Raw genomic sequence first — 22,155 nt, 5'->3', positions numbered from 1 at the left:
AAATCCATAGTGAAGTCCCTTTTGTTTGTTAGGCATCACTGCACTGGTTTCCCAGGGTGTGGCTGCTGTGACATTGCTAACAGCTTCTGGGAACCACAGGTGACAGGTAAGTGCAGGGTGGGGACCAAAGGTGGATAAACTACCCCAGAAGGAGCACAATGTGTCCATCCCCCCAGAAGTACTACCACTCTCCTATCTACAGCAGGGATAACTAACCTGTGGCACTCAGTGTTGGACTCCAGCTCTCATCAGCCTTGACTGCTGGTTATGCTGGCTGGGGATGATGGGAAATAGAGTCCGGCAACATCTAGAGGGTTGCAGGTTAGCCACTCTGGTATATAGAATAGCAGAGTTTTTTAGGAAATAAGTCATTGCTTAATAAAACAATGCAAGGAACTATCAGGTGAACTTGTTACTCCCTTCAGTTCTATAACCTGTGTCAGAATTCAGCTCAAAACACAGTGCGCGTTCATTAATTAGTTGGAAAGTTGGAAAAAGCTGCATCAAAATGTGCAGATAAGATGTACGGTGGTACCTCAGGTTACAGACGCTTCAGGTTACAGATGCTTCATGTTACAGATTCCACTAACCCAGAAATAGTACCTCGGGTTAAGAACTTTGCTTCAGGATGAGAACAGAAATCGCATGGCGGCGGTGCAGTGGCAGCGGGAGGCCCCATTAACTAAAGTGGTACCTCAGGTTAAGAACAGTTTCAGGTTAAGAATAGACCTCCAGAACAAATTAAGTTCTTAACCCAAGGTACCACTGTAGTCTCAGCTCTTGACACCCTGCCAATGGTAGACTTCTTTGCTACTTCTCATATACCCTAGTCCCCTGCCTTCCTCTTCTCCAAACTCTCGCACAACATTTCCTCATCCCTTTAAATAAAAAAGGATGCACAGAATCGTAGAATTGTAGTGTTTGGAAGGATGGCGGGTTAAAATTATATTCATTGCAACTAGTGGAAGTTGGGACCAGTTCTCTTTTGCTGAGAGAGCTGGGAAGGCAGGAAGTTTACATAAGAAACGAATAAGAGCCCTGCTGGATCAAAATGAAGATCAGTCAAGTCCAGGATCATGTTTCCCACAGTGACCAGCAATACATCTGTGGGAAACCCCGGCAAGACCTGAGTGCAATAGCATCTTCTGCTGTTATTTCCATGCAACTGATATTCAGAGGCATGCTGCTTAACACTTTGGGATGCATAAAATACTGGTCATGCTTAGAAGATATCCATTAATGTTAGCAATGACTGAATTAAGTTCTATTGATTTCAGTAGAACTACTCTAATCACTGCTAAGTCTGGCTTTAATCCTGTTTGTATAAGCTGGAAAAAGCATAAACGTTATTGATTGTTTCTAAAGAAAAGAAGTGGAGGGAAGTGGTTAACAGAAAGGAAGGAAAAAATGGGATGGAGATCAGTCGGAAAGAGGTCTGTTGGCAGATGTCCTTATCCTGCTCATCAAATGCCTTCTTTTCCTCATCTCAAAAAAGAAGCTAAAAATTTAACACTCGGGTTTGTTCAAAAGCCTGAATTAGGATTTCATTTCCTGGAGTCTGAAGATTGGTTCCATGCCATTCTTGGCTCTCCCACCCTGAGGTTTATCACATGTTTAATACTGACTAGCTTGAAGACAGGCTGATCTTGCGAATACAATTCTTGGAGTGCTAGAATGCATTCAATCATGAAAGGGTGGGGGGAGGATAAACATGGTAAGTGGAGAACAAGGCCATTCAAGCCCACAATACAGACAGAATGTGTGAGGCTTCCAAGAATGAGAAAAAAAGGGGGTGGGAGGGTGCCCTGGGGAGAAACAGGCTCTCTCCTGCCACACGCCAAGAGAAACTACTCCTCAAGGCACAATAAAGCACATTTGTTCCAGCAATAAAGTATGTCAGCAATATAGCACATTAAGAGAAGGAAAGAGTTGCTCCCCTTTTTCATTTTCTACACTGTCACCTGCAGCAAATAGCAGCTCTTAAAGAAAAGGGTCCTTCAAACACATGCACACACACAAAGCCGCTCAAACCCTCTGGTAAACTCTAAATGGTAATCAATCAAGGCAGATTCTTCAGCCACTTCTTTCTGAAGCTGACATGTGTGATAGTCAGAAGTGATGCCAGGACCAGACCTTTTCCTGGAGTCCTGACAACAGAAGGCAAATAGTAAGCGTAGCCCCAGTATCTGTGCACAATCCACAGGCTAAAAAAATCATATATATATATATATATATATATATATATATATATATATATATATTCATTCATATGGAAAAAAGGTATTTTTGACTTGGATGAAACAAAACCCTGTTTTAAAAAGAAAGGGGCAGCTGAGTGAGCAGCAGTTTTATTTGCTTTACTTTTGAATTTATGCAGTATTTTGTTGCAAAGCACCTGCGTTTAGGTCGGAGAGTGAACCGACTTCAGTTCACGCTATTCAATTGGAGAATGTCCCACACCATCCCAGTTAGGGCCTGGCTACATGGGGCAGGAATAAGACGTCACTAGCAATCATGCTGTAGCTTTTTAAAAAATTAAATACCAGGCACGGAGCAGGAATTATTCCAAGGAGCACAATATGGGGTGGAGGGCAGATTTAAGCTTCCCCTCCCACACCAAGGTATCGGAGAAAATCCACACCACCACGGCAATTTGGGTTAGGATAAAATAAAAATTCACGTCAATGCCATTTAAGCCCTTAGAAAAGAACAGAACATGGAAGACTTCAGCCTCCAAAGCAGAATACATGCAAGGCAAGGACTTCAGTGTGGGACGTTGGGTACCTATTCTTGTAGCTGCAGATTGGCAGACTTTGTGCTATGCAGCTGGGACTATAGGAGCCTCAGCAGTTTGTATTCAGGGGGGTCCAGATGCTCCATTTCTCCTAGGAAATAACTGCGTATTAAAGGCACCAACAGAGAGCACAGGAAATGTTAGTGCAAATGTTCACTCATCCAGGGCTTGCAGCTCACTGAAATACCTCAAGGACCGCCTCTCCCCATACAAACTGACCAGGACTCTGCATTCATCATCTGAGGCCCTTCTTCGTGTGCCTCCTCTCCATGTGGGATCTGGAGGCAACACAAGGGCGGGTCCTTTCTGCAGTGGCTCCCCATTTGTGGAATGCTCTCATCCGGGGGGAGGTTTGCTTGGCACATCTATTACAGGCACCAGCCAAAAAAAAAAAAAACATTCTTCTTCAACCAGGCCTCTGACTGATTCCACAGCCTTTTAAATGTGTTTGTGGGAGGGGGAGTTATTGATTCATTGTTTCTGTTTTAACTATTTATTTGTGCTTTTGTCTCGTGTTTTCATCTTGTGAACCACTCTTGTGATGAAGGGCGGTATATTCTGGTGGTTTGTGAAGGTAAATAGTGGGCTGGGACTTCTGCTGAGAGTAGAAGTTGCTATTAAAACTTAGGTTCATTCATAGAAACTAGGGACTAGAGAAAGATCTAATCCAGGTGTCGGTAAGGTTGTCCTTGCCCGGGTGGAGATCCCTCCATGGGCCAGATCACACACACACACACACACACATACACACACACACACACACTCGCGATTTCTGGCATTCTGTGTCTGCGCAGACGCGATTTCCGGCACCGCGAAAACGAGTCCCAGCACCCCGCTGCACCAGTTTAGCACAGCGCGCAGGGACTCGCTGAGCAGGCAGCTCGGCTCCGGTGGCAGTTAAATGACCCCCATGGGCCACTTGTGGCCCATGGGCCTTAGGTTGAAGAAGAAGAAGAAGAGTTTGGATTTGATATCCCGCTTTATCACTACCCAAAGGAGTCTCAAAGCGGCTAACATTCTCCTTTCCCTTCCTCCCCCACAACAAGCACTCTGTGAGGTGAGTGGGGCTGAGAGACTTCAAAGAAGTGTGACTGGCCCAAGGTCACCCAGCAGCTGCATGTGGAGGAGCGGAGACGCGAACCCGGTTCACCAGATTACGAGTCTACCACTCTTAACCACTACACCACACTGGCTCTCTGATCTAATCTGAATCCCTCCTAGCTTAAGCAAATGCCTAGAGGAGGTGCAGCTAACCTGACGCCCTTCAGAAGTTGCTGGAGTACAACTGCCACCATAATCTCTGGTCATTTGCCTTGCTGTTTGGGGCTGATAGGAGTCTTTGTTTGGAAATATCTGGAGAGCCACAGTTTATCCGCCGTTTGCATAAAGCCCATACAATGGTTGTGTAAAAGCTACGTTTTTAAGTTGCTAAGGAAACAGCTACCACCATTTCTCTTACTTCGCCCTATTATACAAGCAAATGACATGTCTTTGTCCCAGGCATGCAATCTAATTCAGTTGGGTGGGGCAACAGTAGAAAAGCGTGTGAGCAAATGCTAAGATGGGATGAATTCAAGCATATGCCACTTTATTTTAGTTGGAGGTTGAGAGCAAAAGGGTTAAGGGGAGAGGTAAGTTTTGAGCTGGAATTTGAAAGACTGGACCAGGAGTAAGGAAAGTTATGTACAAACACGTGAAGTGTCACACTCACCGGGGCTCAAATCCAAAACTACCTTGGCATTATTATTGCCTGCCCTACATTACAATAATAAGAACATCATACCATAGCAAATCAGATTGGTTGTTTGCTAGGATATAGTTTTCTCCATTGTTCTCGCAGCCTGACCTATTTTCTTTTCTAAGAAGCAGTGTCACAAACAACTGAAACGTTTTCCAGATACTGTTTTATAGGTCTCTTACCAGCACGCTGCCATCAGTCCAGCGGAAGTCACTCTCGTACATCTTATCGTTTAGGCCAATCCACTGGTAGTCGTGTCCTATTCCTAAAAGGAAACAGAACCAGTGAATTTTTTTAACCAACTTTCCCATAAAAGGGAATTATCTCAAAATTAAAGTATTTTCAGAGACTTGAATCAGCCTTCCTGTGTGTGCTTCAAAATGATTATTCTTTCACAGAGAAAATAAATGAACATCCGCAGTGTGCTCCATCTTTTTATAACTGAAGTTATTTATTTTTTAAAAAATCACATTTCCACACAACTCCCAAATGATTTCATATTTTGCTGCTGACTACACTTAAAGAGTTGGATAGTTGGTTTGCTTTTCAGATGGCTTTATATGATAAAATGCTTGACACTCGCCAGTATTTGAACAGGCTTGTTTAGTTTGTTACACTTAAAGAAGTAAAACTTCTCAATGCCCTTATGGTATCAGACTCATAATTTATCTATGAAAAAAGGGGGTGGAATTCGACATAGCACTAAGGCAATTGTTCCATCAATGCAAGAGTGCCAGATGTACTGCTCTGCTTTCCTTTGGACCACATCAGTGAGGATGAGAGGGTGGTCTTGTTGTCTGGACAGTCCAGGACCTTCATACACATTGTCCAGGCTTGTACCCCAAGGAAGTCACCTTGCTGTTGCTAGCACAGTAATTTGATTTCACCCCCAAAGGCACACTCCACTGTCTCTTGAGACAGACAAATGCCAACAACTACAAAGATTTCTGCTTGTGCAATGGAACATTCTTCTCCTCTCCCCCCATTTCCTGCATGCCTCCTAAAACTGTTCTAAGGGTTCTCCTAAGTCCCTTGAGAAGATTTGAGTAGGGTGTGTAAGGGGGGGAGAGGGAGGGCAAGTGGAAATCCTCATGATGATAGTACTGATTAGTGGAATACCACCCATGGTCACTCATCTTGATCACTACTGTTGCCATTTGCTGTCATTTTTTACAGTCCCTGAATACAAATGTCCAATGACTGTGCTGATTTCACACGTACTGTGATCCAGCAACTTCAGTGCACATGCGGATGCTCCATTGCATATTTTGCCCCCTGATGTATCAGGCTGTCCAGCTCTTTAGAGTTGGAGAATGATGTGAGTAGATGACAGTAATTTAACCATTTTGTTATGTACCACCAATTGTATATAGAATATTCCCTGGAAGAGGTAAAAAGAGTGTGTCACATTTGTATAAGCACATAGAAGTTGAATAATGTCCAATTGAAAACATAATATTTATTATTTTTTTTTGAAGGGGGGAAACCCTAACCCCATGCTGATTGTATTTTCTTGTTTAATATAAAAAAACAGAAAATGCAATAAGCTACAAATAATGAAAATGGCCACCATAATATTTCCCTCTTAATTTTCCTAGTTATTTCTAATGTTTTGCTGTGCCGTGCTGGTGTGCCGATTTTTCTTTCCAGGGATGCATATCCTCCTGAAGCAATTTTTAGAAACATTTGAAAGGAAGGATGTGCCAAACGACTTGGCAGAAAATCAACAACCTGGTGACTTCTCAGAAGACAACACAAACCCAGAACGAACATGTGTTTGCTTCCAAGAACATATTCAGGGAATGAACATCTTACCCAAACATTAACACAGCTAATGATGAGCATTTTGAAATGAACCTCATGTGCATTAGCCTGGAATGAGAATTTGGATTTTCAGATAGCACCTGGGACTGCAACCAATGTCAGCTACTTGTAGCAGAACGCAAAGTGACTGATGCAGCCATTCCTGCGAGCAACAGTATTTTTAAAGTGCCTGGAGATGAGACTGCCTAAACAGTGAACCTAAAATAAAATTAAAACATTGGAATAAAATGCCTCACTTAATTCTTCTTCTAATGTCTTTTTCTCATGAACTAAATTCTTTAGGATTGTAAAAGATGAATCCCTCCAAAGATCAGCCATTTCTCCCACTCTAGCTAATGAGTTTGGCAGATCCTTAGAGCTGGGCTGAAAGGAACAAAGTAGCGGTCAAGGACAAAAGGTCCTCTTTTAAAAAGGATAAACGATAACACACATTTCAGAAAGCAAAACATAAAATAAAATATTTGGAGGCCTGGTGGATATTTTATTTTACAGCCATTTCCACTGCCTCTGCATCCTCAAGCACAGCGTTGGATCAAAATGCCACATACGGTTCACAAAGAGCTGTTCTTCATGAGACAGGATGCTGGTCAGATGGGCTCCCTGGAGGCGGCACTCTCTCTCTGCCGCGTCCCACGTGCGCCGATGAGCAAAGTATTTGTAGCACTGCCCTTGGAACTTGTGCCATCCGTAATCACAGGTTTCGGTATCTGCAACAAACAATTGCAAAACTCTTATTGTAAACATGGGTTGGCAATGCCCAAGGGCTGCCCATTGGCAGAGCCAACGCTGAAATGCCCAAAATGAAGCATTCAGTGACAAGGAAACCACACATTCTGCATACAGAAACACTCAAATGCTTCACTCAAAAAAAATAAATAAACTGAGTCTGTGAATAACATTTATGTAGTAAGTGTGTGCCTTCTGCAGATTGTTTTTGGAAAGTATTACATAACATCAACATTAAGGGGTGAGGGGAGATCATGGTGGTGAACAGCATAAAATCAGCAATAAAATTGCAACCATGAAACAAAAACAAAATACATTACACATCAGCTTAATACACTGAAACAGCTGGATCACCCCTCAGGGTAAAGCCTGGACAAACAGGTGAATTTTAGGCAGGAGATCAAATGCCAATACTGTAGGTATCAGGCTGATGTTCACTGAAAGCATATTCCAAATAACATGCTGCTACCACACTCAAGAAAAGACCGTGATGTTGGGAAAGATGGAGGGCACAAGGAGAAGGGGACGACAGAGGACAAGATGGTTGGATAGTGTTCTCGAAGCTACCAGCATGAGTTTGACCAAACTGCAGGAGGCAGTGGAAGACAAAAGTGCCTGGCGTGCCTGGTCCATGGGGTCACAAAGAGTCGGACATAACTAAATGACTAAACAACAACAACCACACCCAAGGCCCTGATCTTAGTGAGCATAGAATGAATCACAGGAGCAAACTAAGAGCATCTCTTTTGATGTCCAACTTTGAAGAAGAAATTGTGCAAGACAAGGAAGTGGTCTGGAGAAGTGAATTTTACTGAGGGTTGGAAAGTTAAGGTCCACTGGCAGAGATAACAACGAACTGACAGGTAACCTTATTACACCCAAAAGCTCTGACCCATAAACATAAAAAGAGCTTCCTGAGGACCACAGCTGCCAAGGAAGTTGTATGCTTTCACCCAGGGGATTCTTCATCTGGGAACAACCTGGAGCCCCCTGTGCTGAGCAAAGCCCAGGAACCAGCTAGATTTAGAGATAAGGATGTGTTAGGCTACCAGTCCAGACATCAGCAGCCAAGATCTAATGGGCTCTGAGCCTGCAGAAGTGACCGATGCCTTCAACAACAGATGGAAATGGAGACGTGCAAGACTTCGAGGAAAGGTTCCATGGGAGTAATGGTCTTCTCATGAGTAAGGTCTTCCTTCTGAGGACACTTCTCTTTGACAACAGTTGACAGAATTCAGCAGGACTTGGGCAATGCTTTTCTACCAGAAATGTGCCTTGATTCTAAGCACTGCTTGCCTGAAATCAGACCTTGCCTTAGACCTCATTTGAAATACTTCTTGCCTGGCAACAGACCTCAGACTGGCCTTGGATTGGTTGCTGACCGTGCCCACAATAGCTCTGTTATCTGGACATTCCCTTGTGACCCAGGACCCAGCTAGGACGGCAACTAAGCCTGAAGATATAATCACAGGCAGTGGCTCTCACTACACTAGAATCAGGACACTTTCTCATCTGAACAGTGTACAGGTTGCTTCTTCAGCAGAGGGAGCTGCCGCAGTTACATCTTCAAAGAAAGCTATTTGCATATAGAGCTTTTTGGATCTGGGCCATGGCTTGTATGTTTTCCAGATGCATACACTCAGCCATTAGCGCTAGAAAGCAGAAAGGAAATTCTACACCAGATGCCAGATACCACATTCCACGTGGAATTGCAAAAAAAAAAAAAAAGGAACAACCTCATCTGTGTCATTTAACGGCTTGAAAGACCGTGATATCATTTTAACATTTCATAGGAAAAAAGACAGCATAAATGAAGCTGCAAGCCCTGCACACACTTGGGCGTCTGATCCACTTTAATTCCTTTAGCAAAACTATACCCTACGCTTGGTAGTTAAAGGTCACTTATTCCCCCCATTAACCATTGTTGAGTGATACAGTTTTAAACATACAGGGCTGGAAGGGGCTTCCTGCACTCAGACTCCATGACTAAACAAGCTCTAATCACAGCTAATGATCAAAACCCATTGTAATATCATTCAGACAACATGATTCACTGAGGAGAGATTAGCTGAGGATAGTCAGATTTACCCAAGTCAATGTACTGAGATGTACATCTCAGTGAAGCCAATGGCAAAGTTTCCATTGATTTAATTCATCCAGACTGTGCAAATAGATTTTGAAGTAGATAAAGGCAGAGGCACAGCTTTCAGATTTGACTGTGAAGAAAATTCATTCCTGATTCCTACCACTTTGAAAATGGAGACTCGAGGAAGTTCACTGCCATAATAAAAATGATGCATGAAGACTATTGTCAACTAATACTCAAGAACACTGCAGCCCACACCCTGACAAAGTTAGTCATGACTATGAGTCAAGACGAGTGACATGGGCCAGCAAGCTGTACTTTTTCACATCTCCACATGTCTTCCTGATGCACATGTAAAGTGGTGTGTGTGTGTGTGTCTGTTGGTCTGTGTGTGTATATATAAATAATGTTTGTATCAAGTGGGTAAGGGAAGCAAAATCCCATCTAGAGCCGAGGTGACATGTCTTGGTTTTTTCTTGGAGGTTTTTCTTTTCTCGCTCCTCCCACAACGAAAAAGAAAACCACTTTGCAGAATTTTCTCATATTTCCCTCTGCTATTTCTTTGTTATGGTCACCATTTCCTCTCTTCCACTCCACACATAGACACACAGTGCCCTGGGTATGTCCAGGGTATTGTGGAGGGTGTGAAGTTGCACTGTTGCCTCTTGAGGGGGGAAAGCCCCGCACTGAGAAACTATAGGAGAATTTCTCCTCTCCACAGAGAAATTCAGTGCATTGTCTGCCCCTGCCCAACTCCACCCTATTCCCCAACTTCTCTGCCGGCACACAGGATGGAGATTAATATTGAGAAACTACACATGTGTCAGATTTGGCCCCTCTTTTCCCCTATCTTATCATGCTGTGTTCGAATGTTTGAAGCACTTCCTACACACAAGCCCTAAAATCAGAAATGAGCTGGGTGGGCAGAATTATTATTATTTTTAAGCATCAGGTCACACTATGGGAGGGGCAATGGCTTTGTTCACCTCCTTTGTCATGTAAAAAAAGAAAAGATGCCCCCAGTTCTCAATTTTCTGTATGTGAAAAGGGAAGACACATGAATATAATACACATGGCTGCACACGTAGTTTGGTTCTAAATCTCATTGAAAGCAATGGGATTCGAGTCAGCTGCAACTGATTTGTTCCACTGGTTTCATGAATAACTTTAGTTGGACTGGGCCTGTGTGCTAGGTTTTAACATTGCAACAGGACACACAAGTTATAACTAGTGAGAAAGAAAAATTAGATCCAGGTGGATTTCTGTCCCTAATATGGAAGGGTCTTGTGTTTTTTCCCACAGCCTTCATAAAAAAAAAACACATTATTTGCGTTTTTCATTTTGGCAATGCTGTCTTTAAGAAGTGATGACTGAAAATAGCCATGGAAAAAAATAACTGTTGTTGTGCATGTTGTTGTGCAGTTCACAGATGCAAAGCTGGAGTACTACCTCAACAGAGATTAAGACCAGCCAAACAATAATAAAAAGGCCCCTGGAGGGGACCTTTTTAAATATATTAAATAAATTTAAGGGATTATTTTCTGAAGGCAGCTGTAAAACTGAAACATAAAATAATGAAATGCACGTTGTCTATCTTCACGTGACGGATGGTCCCGATAAGAACACACAGTAGAAAAGCGTTTGCACCAGCCTATAATTCAATTTTGCTAAAGGGAAGCAAACATGAAGCTTGGCAACGTAGAACATTTTAATGGCTTCGTGTCAATTACACTGCCAGTACCGCAGAATCCCAGAGTGGAGCTGACAAGTGGCATAAAATTCCACTGCTGCTTTGGGTTGTGCCTGAGCCCTTTACAGATGTTCTTTTTAAAAAAATCATGCTCTGGGGTGGAGGGATGGTTCAAATCCAGTGAGGATCTACATTGAGAAAAAGAGTTCCATTCTAGCCTACTTCCTGACACAAGCATTTTCTAGGAGAAGGGATAGTTGGATATTTGTGGATGTTTCAACATATAACTTTCTACCAGCATTCCAAAATGGTACAGTCCCTGCAGAGCTCCACTGCATCTTCTTCCCACAAGGTTGCACTCTACTAAATTCTGCCCACTGAAATGGATGTACCCAAGTTAACCATGTCCTTCCATTTGAATGGGTTTATTCTGAGCAGGACTGACATTAGATACAACCCATAGGATGGTGCTAATGTGAGGTCCATATACAAAAAGAGGTCTCAGGTTTTTTTAAGCACCAAAGAGGCTGTTAGCCTAGATAATCCATGAAATTTCCTGAATCGGTGAATAATTTAAATACAAATAATAATAATCCAATCCGACCCATGTGCATAGAGACACTTTCTTTTACAACATTCTAGACATTCATAGTTAAAATGTATTATATAAGAATTGAAATGCAGCTTGGCATGTTTATGGTGTTTTAAAAGCTGTTTCACTAAACCCAGGAGTCATTATAGTGCAGCAGTTCATTTTTATTTATGGAGGACGGGTGTTTTATATATTCACATCATCTCTTTACGATAACTTCAGCATGGATATTATTCTTCAGACATATCTAAGTTATACTGTCTAGAGATTCTGAGCAGAGTTGCTTTTAAAAAATTGTTTTAGAGCTGTTGGCTTGTTGTTTTTAACTGTTGCAACAAACATTTGACTATAACCCTCGTCTTGTTTTAAATGTCCTCTGAAAATGCAAGAAAAGCAAAGTCTGAACCACAACTACTATCAAAGTCAGTGGGGTATAGTAGATAAAGCATTGGACTTAGACTGAGACCTAGGTTCAAATTGCCTTAGCCATGAAGTTTACTGGCAAGTCACTTTTTAGCCTACTTTACCTTAAAGGGTTGTTTTTAGGATAAAAACGGTATTACTTCATGGATGCATCTCTGATGTCCTTTGGGGAAACACGGAATACAAAATGTGGTAGGTAATGGGTAATTCCATTAACATGTCAACCTGCAGACCCATTTTTTAATTTCCATATATAGTTAACATGTTCTGTATCATTTGAAAGATAATTTTCCAAAGTTTCATGATCTGGCAACAATTTTTCAAAATGACATTTTACACATGAGTAAAACAACCTGAAGCATGACATGCAAGGTTACTCAGAATTTCTCTCTTTCTTTTTTTAAAAATTTGGTTAAATACCTCTCTAAGAAAATAGAGAAATGGTTGATGACCCATCATTGCAGAGATATAGTTTTGCTTTTCATTTGGTGAAATGACAATAAATTTTATGTTGGGGGGGAATTCAGATGAGTTTAGGTCAGTAAAACTTATGTTGCTTGACCATGTTATGTTAGTCACAAAAACACATACTTTTATTCCCCCGACAAAGGAAAAGAAACATACATGTTTTGCCTTTTTCTCTCCTTTGAGGTTCTTAACATTAAGAAAATTTGGTAAGATATTAACTGAAATGTGCTTTACATGCAACATTTCTTGTGACCAATCTACCACCACAATTATGCATAAATGTTGTCATGTGTGTCATTTAAACCTCTTTCTAGGACTGTCATATTTTCTTCCCTGGGAAATTAATCATTATTAAGGGAGAAAACCTATGCACAAGAAACTGCCATAAAGCAAGCTGGTGTAAATTAAGCCATAGCAAAGCTACACAAGATCCAAATTCTGGTGGAATCTACATACATATTAAAAACGCTATGAAAATGCTTTTTCAAAAAACATTTTGAAAAATACATAGAATTTGGCATAGCTCACTGTCACCATCTAGTGTCACATTTGCATATTGCACTTTACAACACATTTAAAATGTCCTATTTGCAGCTGTATAGCTGAGACCTCTGTTCAACAGCATGGCTGCTGCTGCTGCTCTGCCTAAGCCTGGTAGAAGGAAAACAAGCCTTTAAAATAGTGTTATGCAGCAGGCTGCCAGGTCACATGGCTGAACTGAGCATACATGACATGCAGCCTAAGCCCCCCCTCCCCCCGGTTGCGTTCCTGCTATCCCTCCAGAATGCCCCTTTTCGGGGGCTTACATTGGCCTTGGTTCAGCCAGGTGAGCCCCAGCTGAGCAAGTTGTACTTCTGTATCTTTCACTGAGCTAGGGACTTAATGTTGATCTGCTGCACCCTAAGTTGCCTATTCCAGCAGACCTTGCCAGGGCCTATTATATGTACCATCAGTGTAGACCATCTTACACAATTTTACAAAAGGAGACAAGTGGTACAATCAAGAGGCTTACAGTCTGAAAGATCAGTCAAGCAAGGTAAGGTAGATATATCTTATTGCTTTTAGAAGAAAGGTAATATAATCGTGTGCATAATATATATTTAGGAACCAGACACCCTTATTAGGTTAATTATATGCAACTATGGTTTTTAGAAAAGTGCAGAAATATTTGGCTACTAGATTCCTCACTGCCACCCCCTTTCTTGAAGCAGGCAAAAGCTTCTACCGGGTTCCCCTCAGATGCATCAAGGAGGCAGATCTGTCTTAACCGGCTCTCCCTAGGTAGGTTCATTCAGAGCAGAGGTGGAGAACCATTTTGGCACCATAGGCCAAAGTTGATGTCAAAATCCCTTCTGCTCCCATCGGAGTGAGACTGGGCTTAAAAGGGAAGAAGGGAGAAGAAGCCTTTGGGAGTCCCCTTTAAGCAAGACTGTAGGCGGAGTGACTCCCAAAGGCTTTTGGAAGCATTTGCAAGTCTCCCTCCCATTAACATTGCCGTGAGATTGGGCTTAACAGGGAAGGGAGAAAGAGCCTTTGGGAATCTCCATCTCCCTCTTTAAGATCGCAGGAAGATCAGGCTTAAAAGGGAGCGGTTGAGTTTGGGCACGTCTCCAGGTTGGAAACTGTAAGGCCTCTTGTTCTCACATCTAAAGGTATTTAAATGGGACTTGGGTTAGACAACCCTTCAAATAAAGGATGCCTTCAAACAGAGGACTGTCTGCTATAAAGGAAGGCACATGGCCACTCTAATCCCACTTTCCGGTCTACATGTTGTGCCCAGTTAAGCTGCCTGAAGAGTCCTGCTGCCAAGCAGGGTCCTGTGCAGACAAGCTCTAACTCCCCAAGATGGCTTCACTTCAGGGCATGAGACGAAGTGGGTTTAGCAAACATATAAAGCAAAAGCTTGTAAATCTAATTTAGTCAAATGGCTTTCAGAAGTGGCATTGCTTCCCCCAGTCCTTCTCAGCTGTGGGAACTGAGCTAGAAGCTATTTCCAAACAGAAATGCTTCTTTCCTTCCCAAACTACAATGACTTCCAGAACTGAGCCTGTGGGGAGGGACAAGAGCAATCACAAACATTTGGACAGGGAACGAACTCCTTTATAAAACGGAGCACTTTTGCTAACAAAGAAATCATTTATTTTCCTTAGGAAAAGGAGGAAGAAAAGAAAAGAGGAGGAAGGGGGAAAAGAAACCATCTCTGGCTATACTGCCCCAAGGAGGGTTGTCTACTCACAATTGCATCTGCGCAGTTTTGGCAGCAGGTTCACATGCACATCTGCATCTGGTAAACAGTGCAACGAAGGTTCAATTTTACTTAATGTTTTTATATATGTAAAGAAGACTTTATATAACACAGTAAGACTGAGTTGTACTGCCAGGAAAAAATGGCGCCAAAAGCAAAACCTGAGCTATAGGAGCAGAGTGCAAGAGAAGAAGAAGAAGAAGACAGAGATGAAGGCAAAGACAAAGGAAGACCATAGTTTAAAGCACGCCTTCTACTTTGTTCCAACAGTCTTGGAATAAATATGCTGATTGTGTTGCATTTCTTCAAAATAGCCACCCAATTAAAAAAGTCAAAAGCCAGTGTTAGATGCAGCCAAACCCAAAAGCAACATACTCAATCTAGTCACACACCTCCATCTACCCACGCATATACAACCTCAGCCACACATATCCCACATTTGCACTGTCATTTTAAACTCCCCTCACCATCATTTGCCGTATTTCTCATCCCATCCCTATCTGTGGTAGTTGGGGGGGGGGATGAGAATGGAACCTTTATCTAAGAGCAATTGCAAGGGACATACCGTATTTTTCCGTGTATAAGACTAGATTTTTTTCCTAAACAACAATGTCCAAAATTTTGGGGCATCTTATATATGGGGGCCATCTCCCCCCATTTTCTTAAATTGGAGTCCCCAAAAATATGGGGTGTCTTATAGACAGAAAAATAGGGTAATTTTCAGAAGGTGGCAGCATGGGAGGAGGAAGGGAAAAACATTTTTCCCCTGCTGTCACCCAACCATCTCTCTCTACGAAAACTCTCCCCCCATACAGTAATCAGGCTAAGAAGTAAGCTCCTGTTCATTTAATAGGATCTTTTTTAAGAAACTGGGCTGCCACAGGGCTGAGAGAGGCACTGGCCCTCTGGTAGCTCACCCCCCCCCCCCCCGTTTTACAGTCTGATCTGGCAATGAACACACTGAATCTAGTGTTAGTTGCAAACTGACGGGGAACAGTATTCAGACAGCTTTTTCACAGATGAGGTCTACCTATGGGGAAAGGCCGCAGCTCAGTGATAGAACATCTGCTTTGCATGAAGAAGGTCCCAGTTTCAATTTTCAACCTTAATAGAAAGGGAGGGACCCCTGCCTGAAACCTCAGAGGGCTACTACCAGTCATTATAGATAATACTAAGCTAGAAGGACCAACAGCCTGACTCAATATAAGGCAGCTTCCACAATCTTGGGTTTCTCTGCCTATTAGAAGAAGTGAAGGAAGTGAAAGCAGTCAAATAGCAGTGAATCCTGATGTTTCCATATTTCAGTTCTTCCATCTCTTTCACTGTGACAACCAGGATTCACTGGCTAATGTCCCTTTCTTGGCCCTCATTTTTTTTAAATAATATTTTATTAAGTTTAACAATAAAAAAGTAGAACAATAAAAACACAAAGAAAATATAAAACACAACAATACAAACTTTCACGATACATAAAATACAAACATTTAACAAGAAAACAAAAAAAGACAATCAACACTCAAAAAGTAGAATAAGAAAAACACAGATCACTCTTTTCCAATTATTCATCTTCAATTAACTTATTTTCCTGACTTCCTCACGCCTCCCTTTTTTATATCCCTTTTTAACAATTAGTTCAGCAAATTCGTATCCTACTACTTTATCCTTATTTATTTTACCTCCCAAATTTCAAATTTTTATCTCTTATTACTAGAACCCCTTCATTTTAATTCAATGTCATCAGCATTCATACATTTTACAATACTTCTGTAAATAAGTTTTAAATTTCCTCCAATCTTCTTCCACCAACTCTTCTCCCTGGTCTCGGATTCTGCCAGTCATCTCCTTTCTTGGCCCTCATGTTCCCCCGCTAAGCTGATACTGACAGAGAAAATATCAACACTGGCTGAATGCCAACTGACCTGCATACAATTACCTTACCTTCTTGGTACAACAAAAAGGTCACCTACATCTTCTCTAATATTAGTTCAAATGTTCACAAGCACTCAGAAATCCATTTGGCAAACGATTGTTTTTACAAGCCAATAACTAGTTCTAGGAAACAACAGAATCATTCACTCATGCCATTTCGTGGCTTAGGAATGCATGGTTCTGTACTTTTTGGCTTTGCTTTAGATCTAATGAAATCAGGTTCATTGACATGTAATCAAAACTGCTTTCCAGACAGCGGTCCACATTTTCCCCATTGTCTGGTAGAATGGGCAGGGGGTAGGGGCTGCCAATGAATGCCTTCCTGCGATCCCAAACCACTGCAGGACTTTCTGTGGAGGAAATTTAAATTCCAGAGTTGACTGAGCTGAGGTCTGTTTCAGACTGACAAACGAGGAAATGTTCACATTAAGCATTTCAAATACACTCTCCCTGGTTGGTCATAAAGCACAACTTAAAGCTACCATGAACTTCAGACTATTTCAGCGTTAAGGATTTGTTGCGGGAAGATATTTTCAGAAATATCCTTCTGCTGTAAAAACATGGGTCAAATTCTTGTATTAAAGAGGAGATTTCAGGAGTCTTTTCCAGCCTATGCCAGACTACTGCAAAACTGAAATATAATGAGTGCTGGACCTAGTCCTATGCCTGAGGCTTCAACATTAACAAAACAAAAGCAAAAAGAAGTCCCTTCAGGCTCATGGAATATTTTTAAAGCACTTGCAAATTCACAGTCTTTCGCCCAGTAGGCTTACGATGAAAGGCAAGCCTGAAACATGCCAATGTTTATGTAATTATGCCTGGAAGACACTCTTGCTCTAGCTGTGAGTGAATCCAGTCAGAGCAAGATGGGGGGGGGGGAATGGTATTTTCCTACATGTGAGGGTGAACGTAAAGGGGTAAAACCCACAACTTTTAAAACTTTCAGCTCATTTTTCATCCTGGAAATTTCCCTATTACCTTTGGACAGGCCTGAACCCATGCTGGAAGATTCGTGTTTATTCTGTAATACCACCTTTACAAATGAAGGGCAGGGAGGTAATGTTAAAAGAGTGCTGGAAAGCCCACAGCAACACTACGTAATTAACTTCTCCGTAGGGCCATTACGTTAGCCTGCTTGACCAGAAGACCCAGACACAAAAGGAAAGAAAAACATGGTGTCACCTTGAGAAAGGCTTATTGAGTTTGTTAAGGACTTTCTCAGGTCTGCAGTGTTGGGTGTGTTAGCATTCACATGTATTTACCATCACTGTGCTTATCTTGTAAATGGCAGAAATGTCATATACCTTTTGCATTTCATGGCTTTTGGATTCCACTGTTTACTTTTCTCTCTCTTCACCAGGAAAATCTGAAACCCTCTGGATGTTTGGGGCTCCATCTACCATCAGCCCCAGCCTGCATGGCAAATGGTCATGGATGATGTCTAGCAACACCTGGAAGGCCACAGGCCTCCAATCCCTGGGTTGGTGAACCTAAGGTCCCCTACATGGTGCTGAAGAACAACTGCATCATCTCTGCCCACTTGCCATACTGGCAGGGCATGAATCTTTGTTGGTTCATGGGAGTGAAGTGTTTCTCCACTGATATGATCTGAAGGACCTCATGTTTCCTGTCTTAATTCAAGCAGAACATTTCTAAAATCAATTCACATCACAATTCTATACATGCATTTAAAGGCCCATAGAATTCAGTATGTTTATTACCCAACAAAGTGGGTGCAGGATTGCAGGGATTATGGGAGTTGTAGTCCAACAATATCTGGGCACCCACAGGAGTCTCTCCTTCCCCCCCAAAAAAACCTCTACACCTGTGTAAACACACACAGAGATGAAGAGACTTGCCAACTGAGGATAAGATTTATCTGCTGAAAGAGGCTTTGGTCCACAAAGTTATGTAACAATAAATTCTTTTTTGTATTTGCTGTAGCAGACTAATGCAGTTACCTTTCTGGAATCTGGAATAGCATCATCCAGGGGCAGATTAAAGAACACAGATTAAAGAACCATATCCCAAACTTAAAACTTCATTTTTTAAACATCACTCTTGAAGTCAAATGTTGGAAACATAAGATGACAAACTAAAATCAAGCCCAGAGGATTAATTTTCTACCTCAGTAAAAGAGACTACAGCAATTCCCGCCCCCGCCCCCCAGTTATGACTATTTTCAGCAGGAAGGAGAAAGAAAGCAAAGCAACACAAGCGAAAGAAAATAAAAGCAAAGACAAATAATTATCCATTAATTGCCACCACCCTCCCAATAGAGGCCTGATTTGTTAGCAAATTTGCATATTTGATTCTATTGTAAGCACAGTAGAGTTAACTATAAATTTCAAACTGAACTCACCTTTTTCGCAAAGAGCCCCAACGTAGCTTGGAAGACAAAGGCAAGTAAACGTATTGATGCCATCAATGCATGTGGCTCCATTTCTGCAAGGGCTGGATTGACATTCATCAATGTCTGCGCAAGAAAATGAAACAGTTATTTAGAATGAGGTATTGTCCTCACTTGCAATATAAAAGAAAGTTTATATGTATTAATAATGTCAAATAAATAATGTACATAAATTGATTTCAGATATCACAATGCAGAGGGACCTAACGATTTTCTTCAACATTTGCACACAGAGTTCAGCAGCATTTGCATCTCAGAATTTGCAGAACAATTCTAAACAAAATATACACACGCCTGAACATTTTAAACCATCCTGCATGACCGCTGGGTCTGTAACCTGCATCCTCGGTTTCTACCTCTCAGAACTTGTAGTAGTAATAGTAGTGGGTAGTGGTAGTAGTAGTAGTAATTTATTTATACCCCACTCATCTGGCTGGTTTTCCCCAGCCACTCTGGGCAGCTCCCAACAGAATATTAAAAACACAATAAAACATCAGTCATTAAAAACTTCCCTAAAGAGGGCTGACTTCAGATGTCTTCTAAACGTCAGATAGTTGTTTATTTCCTTGATATCTGATGGGAGGGCATTCCACAGGGTGGGTGCCACTACCGAGAAGGCCCTCTGCCTGGTTCCCTGTAGCCTCACTTCTCGCAGGGAGGGAACCGCCAGAGGGCCCTTGGAGCTGGATCTCAGTGTCGGTGCTGAACGATGGGGGTGGAGACGCTCCTTCAGGTATACTGGACTGAGGCAGTTTAGGGCTTTAAAGGTCAGCACCAACACTTTGAATTGTGCTTGGAAATGTACTGTTGAGGGAAAGAGTACTGCAGCTCATTCTCTCTCTCTCTCTCTCTCTCTCTCTCTCTCTCTCTCTTTAACCCTCAGAATACCTTTATGATGTGTCCAACCTATTCTAACTTGGGACCATGGAAAACTGAACTCCTATTAGGTTGCAATGGCTGCATTTCAGATTATTGCGGTAGACACTGCCATCTGTTCCTACTGTTCTTGCCCTTTCATATCCTGGTGGTCATAAAAACGTAACTCCAAACAGTAGGGGTTGTGTCCAGTGAAGGTTGCCCTGGGTCCCCCAATATATTATTGGGGTTGCTCCAACCCTCCAAAACAGATTGAGGGCACATGCAGCAAGAGGAGAGGGAGGGGAAGTTCCGTTGCACAAGCAGAATTCCTTGTACAATTGGGACAACTTCATTGGATACAAACATAGGAATCCCAGAGAAATTGGCTAATCCAAGAACAGTAGGCTAACTGTTTACAGAGTCCATCATCACAAAGAGTCTTGCCATTACACAACTGTTTTTGTCTTCATGCAATGTGACTGGCCTAACCAATCAAATAAATAAATAAATAAATAAGCAAATTCATTAATTCATTCAGTGAATAGGCTCATACTTCTGCCTGCAATAACCACTCAGTTTCTTTTTAACTTCTCTTCAGCACATGTAGCGGTCTTACCTCCAATGTGTGCTACTAATCTGATATCTAAACTGGAAGAACTTTCAACAGGCTATTAGCAGCATTCAAACATTTGAGGCAGTTATTCTTCCTCATCCATTTATAAACACCAGATATTGCCATTCATAAATATTTCTACAGGTTTTGCACGTGTATAAATTGCAGTTGATCATCCTAGTACATCTCACAGAGATTTGCTGCCTGGTGTTCAAGTTTGTATACAAACTACCACATAAGAAAGCATATGGAAGAAGGCACATTTTGCTGGTGTACTGGATAAAAATTCCCATCTTCCCGTTGGCTTTTGTCCACTCAGCACAGTAGATTGGCACATGAAAATTTACTCCCATACACAAATGGCATTTGTGGATTGGACCGAAAATGGACGAAGTTGGTAAGCAAGCAAGAGTTCGTCTTGCTTGTTTACATCAGTCTGAGTCTTCTGGTACTGCAATACCATGCCCTGTTTTGCACATTGAATAATCAGATAATCAAATACCAACAAAGACTTTGCTTCTTACCTACTTCACACTGGTCACCACTGAAACCCGGCATACAAGTGCAGATGTAGAAAGTGTCACGTGGATAACAAGTTCCCCCATGCTGGCATGGATTACTCTTGCATGGCTCTTGGCCTGTAAAGTGAGTTCATGGAAAATTGCTATATTTTGCTAAAATTGCTTGTTGGGTGCAGACTCTCTTTCAGCAGAAAGACATTTCCTACTTTTCAGCTGGTTCTGTCAGATTTGCTATAGTTGCAGATTAGACAGAAACCAAAATCAATTCATCATAATATGCAGCAGTAATAGTAAATCAGCCATCATCCATGTTGGCAATGCAATCCTTACTTGCTGGTGAAAACAATTTACTTTCAGCAATATTTCATTTTCCTCAAATGACATTTTGTATTATTTTTGGCAACTGCAATATTCTACTGAGGATTTAGTTGGCATGACATGACAATTAATTATAGCCGAAAACAGTTAAAACATATGTGCACAGTGAGTGAAATATGCATTTATCTGAACGGGGTTAGTTTATGTGGAATGATTGGGTACACAGAACATGCATTCTTATACCACTCTTCTTGTTTGTCATTCTGGATATTGTTTGCTTTCCATCAAGCCATATTCTCATTTTGTTTCTTTATATGGTTATTGAAGGACTAACTGAGTAAGACGCCAAACCAATATGCATATTTAAACATTATTTCACATAAGATTACAAATATATAAGGCTCTTATATTATGTAAAATAGTATGCAATGAATGGTATGCAATTTTGGTTCTGCATCTGATATTTGGACCAGTTCCTCATATGCATTATATCAAGATAGCATCAGGTATGATTACTTATGCTACATATAAGTGCTTAGTGGAACTACTACAGCCATTTTCAATCATATCTATAGCCTTGCCATGGGAAGACTTCGGAGAATGATTAAGACTATAATCTTTTACACATGTAAGCTACCAATATACAGAACCTCCATGGCAAGTCACTGTCACACATAAAACATCTTTATGACATGAAAACAGCATCAATCAACAGGGAATCATATTTATATTTGATAATAAACACATTAAGAAGGTGTAAATCTGTCCTGTCATAAAGGAACAGATCATGCCCCAGAGTGCCTCCTTTAATGATTTAATCACAAATACAAATTTAAAAAATCCTATGTCTTCAAATTTATCTGTCTAGCACTATTCGTAATGCTTCCTGTCATAGTTGACAATGGGAGATCTCCACTAAT

At 41.5% G+C, this 22,155-nt stretch overlaps 1 protein-coding gene across 7 annotated transcripts in view; it reads right to left on the bottom strand.

The window, feature by feature from the left end:
* VCAN (versican) overlaps window positions 1-22,155 on the bottom strand; it is a 131,927-nt gene that overhangs the window by 17,620 nt on the left and 92,152 nt on the right. For 5 of the 7 annotated variants that reach the window (XM_053408706.1, XM_053408710.1, XM_053408712.1 and 2 more), the window contains 5 exons: window positions 20,921-21,034; window positions 18,878-18,991; window positions 14,578-14,625; window positions 6,905-7,063; window positions 4,715-4,797 (listed from right to left, as the gene is read on the bottom strand). In XM_053408706.1, the coding sequence (XP_053264681.1) occupies window positions 4,715-4,797; window positions 6,905-7,063; window positions 14,578-14,625; window positions 18,878-18,991; window positions 20,921-21,034 (518 nt within the window). The remainder of the gene's footprint in view (window positions 1-4,714; window positions 4,798-6,904; window positions 7,064-14,577; window positions 14,626-18,877; window positions 18,992-20,920; window positions 21,035-22,155) is intronic. The other 2 variants (XM_053408709.1, XM_053408708.1) reach the window with 2 other exon arrangements.

The sequence above is a fragment of the Podarcis raffonei genome, chromosome 11 (genome assembly GCF_027172205.1).
Source record: "Podarcis raffonei isolate rPodRaf1 chromosome 11, rPodRaf1.pri, whole genome shotgun sequence".
Classification (NCBI taxonomy): domain Eukaryota; kingdom Metazoa; phylum Chordata; class Lepidosauria; order Squamata; family Lacertidae; genus Podarcis; species Podarcis raffonei.
The sequence above is the reverse complement of the archived record's forward strand: the minus strand, read 5'-3'. Positions and strand labels throughout refer to the sequence as shown.